The sequence below is a fragment of the Sus scrofa genome, chromosome 13 (genome assembly GCF_054392235.1).
Source record: "Sus scrofa isolate SSC_HxYL_T2T_F1_AM1 chromosome 13, Sscrofa_HxYL_maternal_Yorkshire_Landrace_v2.0, whole genome shotgun sequence".
Lineage (NCBI taxonomy): Eukaryota > Metazoa > Chordata > Mammalia > Artiodactyla > Suidae > Sus > Sus scrofa.
In genome coordinates, this window is record NC_139395.1 from 37561364 (window position 1) to 37568786 (window position 7423).

General features: G+C 45.4%; 1 protein-coding gene across 5 annotated transcripts in view; it reads left to right on the top strand.

Moving 5' to 3' along the window:
- The window catches only part of CTDSPL (CTD small phosphatase like), a 121419-nt gene extending 114384 nt beyond the window's left edge, over positions 1 to 7035 (top strand). For 3 of the 5 annotated variants that reach the window (XM_003358363.5, XM_003132112.6, XM_021071661.2), the window contains one exon: positions 3280 to 7035. In XM_003358363.5, the coding sequence (XP_003358411.1) occupies positions 3280 to 3405 (126 nt within the window). In that variant the 3' untranslated portion in view covers positions 3406 to 7035. The remainder of the gene's footprint in view (positions 1 to 3279) is intronic. The other 2 variants (XR_014822741.1, XR_014822742.1) reach the window with 1 other exon arrangement.
- Positions 7036 to 7423: the final 388 nt, after the last annotated feature.

The following is a 7423-nucleotide window of genomic DNA, read 5'->3' on the forward strand; positions in this document are numbered from 1 at the left end:
AAAGGTTTTAGATTGGAGTTCCCATCGTAGCTCAGTGGTTAGTGAACCCGACTAGCATCCATGAGGACTCGGGTTCGATCCCTGGGCTCGCTCAAGGGGTTAAGGATCTGACATTGCCGTGAGATGCGTTGTAGGTCTCAGATGTGGCTCAGATCCCACGCTGCTGTGGCTGTGGTATAGTTCAGCGGCTACAGCTCCAGCTGGACCACTAGCCTGGGAACCTCCATATGCCGTGGGTGTGGCCCTAAAAAGACAAATTTAAAAAAAAAATTATTAAGAAAGGTTTTAAATTGATCTCTGGTGTCAGTTGTTGTCAGCCTGATCCATCCATTTTTAAATTTCCCATCAACCTTTCATCTAAAAATTTGAGCAGTTGTCGATGATCCTTTGAGCTACATCTGCTGTTTCATTAGGAATTGCAAAATGGTGATTTCTAAATTCTGTCATCCTTTCTGCATTTATTGGCTGGAATTCTTTTTTTTTTTTTTTTCCTCTTTGCATCTGCACATGCAGCGTATGGAAGCTCCCAGGCTAGGGGTCGAATCAGAGTTGCAGCTGACCGCCTACACCACAGTCACAGCAACACCAAATCCAAGCCACATCTGCAATCTACACTTCAGCTTGCAGCAGTGCTTGATCCTTAACCCACTTTGTGAGGCCAGGGATTGAACCTGCTTCCTCGCTGACACTAATCAGATTCTTAACCCACTAATCCCACAACAGGGATTGGCTCTATTTTTTTTTCAAATTGAACTTGCTCTCATTGACTACTTGGTTACCCTAAAATTATTTGAATGTTTGAACAAGGAAGTCAGAGTGAAGTCTTGGTTCTTTTTCTTTAATTCTGCAGTTTTCATAGTGATGAGGTGATGCTCTAACAAATGCCCAAAGTAGTGGATTTTTTTTGGATACCATTATGAACTCACGGAGTTTTTTTGGTTATAATTTAATCAATTTATTATTCTTTAGTACATTCAAATGTTCATCTTTGGCCAGCAGATGCCCGTTCAAGTAACAATAATCTTTGATAGCTTCCTGCTTTCTGGTCCAATAAGATGTTCCAAGCTCATCTTGTCCACTTCTTGGCTCTAGCACTGGAATCAGCCATTTTTCTATGGAGTGAAAATGGTATTTAGAGACCAGAGTTTGGGTGGATTCTCACTGTAACTGGGATTTGCTCCCAGCCCTTTCTAACCGGGCAGAGCTAATATATACTTATTTTTAGAGTGAAAAGAAATTCATAAATTCATATTGGTTTTCCAATTCACTTGTAACAGTTTTTATTTAATTTGGTTTTTTGTATTTGTGTCTCCTTCTCTTATGCTGAAACTCTTGATTCCTAAAGATACTAACATCATTACATATTTGATTTATTCTATAGTATATGCTTAATAGTTTCAAGATAGCATTGTTTTAATATTACTATTAATAAGACAATTAAATGCATTTAGGGTTTTTGAGAAATTTGCAGAGTACTCTGTTTCAGAATCATTTGAAATCATCCTGTCTGTGGTCACGTCACTAACCTTATATACACTAAGGTTCTTTTTTTTTTCTTTCTTTTTAGGGCCACACCCTTGGCATATGGAAGTTCACAGGCCTAGGGGTCAAATCAGAGTTGTACCTTTTGGCCTATGCCACAGCCGTAGCAACGCAGGATCTGAGTCATGTCTTCTACCTACACCACAGCTCATGGCAATGCCAGATCCTTTAACCCACTGAGCGGAGCCAGGGATCGAACCCACATCCTCATGGAGACTAGTTGGGTTCATTTCCACTGAACCAGAATCATGGGTACTAGTGGGGTTCATTTCCGCTGAGCCAGAAGTGGAACTCCTACACTAAGGTTCATTCTTTGTTGCTTTTTTTTTTTTTTTTCCCTTAATGGTTTCATTTTAACTCAGTTATGTAACACGTTTACATGGTTTAACGGTAAAATCATCCACAACGATAAATTCAGAGAAGTCTTAGGTCCATTGCTTTCCTCTCTCCCATTTCTGCCCCTTCCCCAGGAGTAGTCAATTTTTGCTTAATCCTTATGTCGTTTATTTTTTTAAATTGCATAATGAATTGTAGGTTTCTAAGCAGCCTCTAGATTTGTGAAAAGGTCAAAAATATTACTTTTAAACTTTTTTGGATTCCCCTAAGTTTTTTTTTTTTTTATAGCTCTTCTCTGCACCCCTAGCTACTACCCACTAGCCTCCCCACCCCTATGTGTAAAACTAAGGGAAAATCCTATCTTTCCCCAGCTTCAGAATATCCTGAAATTTTGTCTGATCACTGCTAAGCAGGACATGGTCCACTTCTTGTCATGCGGTCTGGCACGGTGACCCCAAGAGGAACCCCTTTGATAGCTTTTACATGGGCTCTCTGATGTCAGTGGTTGGCCGGTGACCTTTGGCTCCAAGTGCTCTGAGGTGCAAGGAGCTGATTTGATGCAGTAAACAGAGCTTTTTGGAATTGGCAAGTAGCTAGGCTAGTTCTCACATGTCCTGCATTCTAGCTACCTTTTCTGTTGCAGGAAAATACTTGCAACCTTTGCCTTCCTGGACCATCTCTTGAATCAAGTAGACTTGGATTGATTTTAGTTGGAATGGGAGAACAAGCAAGGTGGTGATGCAATTCCCTGGTGGCCTCACAGTTAAGGACTCAGCGTTATCACTGCTGTCCCATTTGATCCCTGGCCCAGGAACTTCTGCATGCCACAGGTGTGGCAAAAAAATAAAAAAATAATAATAAAACAAAAACAAGATGATACTTTCAGGATACCCGCCTCCTTACCAAAGGCAAATGTTAAAAGTACAGTGACTCTTGCGAGTTCCATGGTGGTCTAGTGGTTAGGATTTGGCACTTTTGCCACTGCAGCCCTAGCTCAATCCCAGGTCTAGGAACTGAGGTCCCACAGCCAAAAAAAAAAAAAAAAAAGTGCAGGGGGAGTTCCCATCATGTCTCAGTGGTCAAGGATCCTGACTAGTATCCCTGAGAACTCAGGTTTGATCCCTGGCCTCACTCAGTGGGTTAAGGATCCAGCGTTGCCATGAGCTATGGTTAGGTCGAAGACGCGGCTTGGATCTGGCATTGCTGTGGCTGTGGTGTAGGCTGGCAGCTGTAGCTCCTATTCGACTCCTAGCCTGGGAACCTCCATATGCCACAGGTGCGGCTCTAAAAAGACAAAAAAAAAAGAAAAAAGAAGAAGAAGTACAGGGACCTCATCAGGCTAGAAACAGCCCCCAGCCCTGGATACAGTTCTGCTGCCCCTTCCACACACTTGTCTTCCAGGTGCCTGTGCAGTCCTGGTTCGATGACATGACGGACACAGAGCTGCTGGACCTCATCCCCTTCTTTGAGGGCCTGAGCCAGGAGGACGATGTGTACAGCATGCTTCACAGACTCTGCAGTAGGTAGCCCGGGCCTCCAGCCGCCGCCCGCCTATGCCCTCCAGGACCTCAGCCTTGGGACCCGCCCGGCCTCCGCTCCCCGGGAGCTGAGAATGAGGACACCCTGTGCTCCAGGCCACAGGGTGAATGTGGCCATACCTACCTGGTTTCTTTTTTAAGAACAGAAGCAACTATTTTAAAAACAAAAAAAAAAAAAACAAAAAAAACTCTTTTAACGAATTTCATAAAGGGACATGCATTTTACTGGATTTGCTTTTCTTAAAACATACCAAAAAGGAAAAAAAATGGAAAAAAAAAAAAAGCTTGATATCAATCAGACTTCCTTTCAACTGTCCTCCCCTCCAAGCAGACAACCTGTCCCCTTCGACCCCAGCTCAGAGGAGCTGACCCAACTCAGAATCTCTTTCCTACAGGATGAAGTGCCTTTTTGAATGTTATTTTAAGCTGAGAGTTAATTTTTCTATATGACATATTTCCAGACATCTTTTAGTCTTTTATTGTCTTAGATTCTCTAAGATAAATATGACAATTTTCTAAAACCTGGGAGGTGGGGGTGGGAGGGGGGGCGGGTGACAGGGATGGGGTGTGTCATGGGAGCCTGTCTCCCAACAGGTGTGCCGCTCTGACCACCTGTGGCATGTGGCAGGGTCGGGCTCCCGCCACGAGATTTTGTGACTGTGTCAGTGTGTGAATTCATTTCTGACCCAGTTTGGAATGTATTCTGCAATCGTGTGGCTCAATGCTTTAGGAAACGATAGATTCTTTTATATTATTCTTATAAGTTCCGATGGTGACAGATTTGTCTTGAGGTCACATTTTCCCCTTGACAAGTGGCATCATGTCACTTCTGCTTTCACACTACTGCCATACTTCTGTACGTTTTTTGTTTGGCTGTTGTTGTTTGGGGGTAGAGCAGTTATAGGAAACTCTGAAACCCTTAGGTAGTTTCCCTGAAAAAAAAAAATCTGTCTATTGATTTTTAGATCTTTCCTTTCCAAAAGCTGGATACACGTGAAGATGTTTGGGAATTTTCTTTGCTGCTACCGCGCTGCCACCAAATGGAATTGACCAGCGGCTGTTACACTGTTCTTTGCCACCGTGCCTATGCTCAGAATCTGCTCACTGCTAAGCTGCAGACAAGGACAGGGTCAGAAACATAGGTGTCCCACCCCATTGCAGACTGCAGACTGCCTTCCCTCCCTGGCATCAGCCTCGGGAGTTCAGGAGGACACAAAGACAAAAGGGCCAGCACAGCTCACCGGCGTGGGGCTCATCTTAAACTGCAGTCAGCCACGTCAGCTCTTGTGATAAGCTGACCGTTCTCTCTGGAGAACCTGGGGTCCCCGCCAGTCACCACACTGGCGTGGGCCCAAATCCATCTCTTGGGCTCTTTTGAAGCACAGCCTGTTTTTGAGCCGAGGGTTAGGGAGATGGCGTCTGGAGGTGGGACCCACCACCCAGAGCCAGGGAGAGGAGGAGCCCCCCTCCCTGAGCCGGGGCTCCCTGTGCAGCCTTTTCCAGTGAGATGTTTTAAGCAGTGCCATGTTCCTCGTTTGATCAGAAGACAGTCTATAAAGTATTGCCCTTAAAAATAATTAAAATGAACCCTTTCATGTTGGCACCATTGCCTTAGTCCTCTGTGCGTCAGGCCGGAGTTCTAGTGGGAGCAACTGGCACTAATGAGACTGGAAAATTGGGGGGGGGGGGTCAAGGTAAAATTTCTTTTTGCTTTCGTTCACAAACTAGTGAAGCCAGCTGCCAATCACATCCTCCCAGCAGCACTTTGGTCAGCAGACTGCCTTGAATTCAGAAGAAAAGTATTCAGGGGTAACCAGGTCTCCCCACATTCTGAGAGTTCCAAACCCAGTAATTCACATGCCAGTGAAAATAGAAACAGCCCCTTGCTAGGCATGACCACAGAAAATGACAGTTATGTGGCAGGGTCTGCACACGCCATACACCTTGATTTGGAAAACTAGTCATTAAATGAACCCACTGCCTTAAATGTCTTGAATGTTGCAGTCAAGTGTCTGTCATGTGTTGACGTCCACACAGAAATCCGTCTTGTTGAGAGCCTTAGACCCTCACCCATGGCCCCTTCTTAGTTGGCATCCATGGTCTCATTTGGAACAGGGGGCAGAGAGGACTGAAATTCTAGAATATTCCAAGGGAATCAAACCAGGGAGTTGTTCCCCACTTCTGATGGAGTGAAGACACTTGGCAGGCTTGAGCCAGACGCTTCGCCTAGTAGTTGCAGAGACCGTGAGCGCCCTTGCACTGAGCAGGGGCAGAGCTGCTGGGGGTGGAGCCCGGTTCCTGCCACCATAGACACAGAATGTCTCGGGAGGGCAGCAGGCCCTCGCAGGGCTCTGGATTCTGTGCACCTTATTTGACCACGCTCCAAAATTCCATTCTTACTTTAATCCTTGATTCTGCTTTATGTATATAATCAAAATATCTATATCAATATATATTTTTTAATCACCTACATGTAAATGAAGCAATAGAATTCTAACGTAAGGCCAAGAAATGAGATGAATGTTTGGGGTTTATGTTTTTTGAGATAAATACGGGTATTGTTTTTAATTATTACCTTTTATTAAATTGTGGGCTTTAAAACCTAATGAAACCTATCAGCTATTTCTCTGTGCCATAGACTTCCCATGTTACCTAAACCTGCCCCCCCAACCCCCACCCATACCCGCCCCACCATCACCACCTCTTTTTTGCCAAATGATAAATCTGACCTCCTGAGTTTCCATGGTCCTTTTTGTATCAGGTGAAAATACGGTCTCCTGGACAAGTATTTTTAACATTAAGGTCTGGAACAGGATACTGTGGGTCGGGGACCCCGGCCCCTGTGATATTAGGACATCTCTGCCCGGGCCTGGAGCGGAGGCGCCCAGGCACACTTAACGTTGTTACTGCTCTGTCTTCCACTGCTCTGGAATTCTACGTGTTGGTCCGTGGTTTCACCCATTAGCTGTTTGTAAACACTATGTGTACCTAAAAGAAACACCACCTGTCATCGCTGATGGTGGGGAAGCTCCTTTGACGTGGTGCAATTTTGATGAGATGGCTTTGGAGACATGAGGATGCCCTAATGACACTGACTTATCGTGGTTGCAGCATTTGAACTCTTTTTATATAAAGGAAACTGTAAGTCTATATATAACCTGGCAACATTTTACAACTCTGTATATTAAAGATGGCTTTCTCATAAAATCCAGAACCACACAGCCCGATGGTCAAACACTCGTGACGTTTGTGCCTCTGCTTCTAAAGGTGCTGTGATGGACAGCTGGCATGCCAGGGTTTGAGAAGAGTGGAGAGTTTGAAGTGCTTGCATTTACCTGTGCAAAATCAACTGGCTGCCTCTGTTCCTAATTTACTGTAAATCCGTTCCTGTCTCATTCACCAGGGAGCTTCTCTGTAAAGTAACACCCCCTCCCCAAATGGTGGAGATGCTGGTGTCTGGGTTGTCATGGGTTTCTGTTGGACTTTTGAATGTGATAAACAATCTAGTATCACTTGGGAAATACTACGTGTAGAATGTGCACGTTTCCAGGGGCGAGCATTGTCGGTCAAGAGATTTGCAATGATTTCCTTCCTGCCAAAAATAAATACGTGAAACTGCGCCCTCTTGTGGGTGGACTGCTTCTTAGCGCCTCTCCTCACTGTTCTCTCCCAGCTGCACAGCCTCACTCTGGCACCAGTGCCGGTGCCCCAGCTTCTGGAGAGCACGGGAGGGTGGGAGCAGGGCCTCAGAATCACCAGAGCCATGAGCCTTGACCGGAGGGGAGCTAGGAAACCAGTCTGCCCAGTGTTAGGACCCTGGCTTCACCTCTCCCTCGGGCTCACCATCCTCCTGCAAGGATTCCAGCGCTACCCACAGAACTTCAAGTGCAGCCTGAGGAAACGGTAGCCCCCATCCTACCCCCTCAGAGCCATGAGCATCGAGTGTGGTACCTAACGCATAGCCCTTGCCTGCTACACTGGCTGAGATGCTGTGGTTACTAGATGAA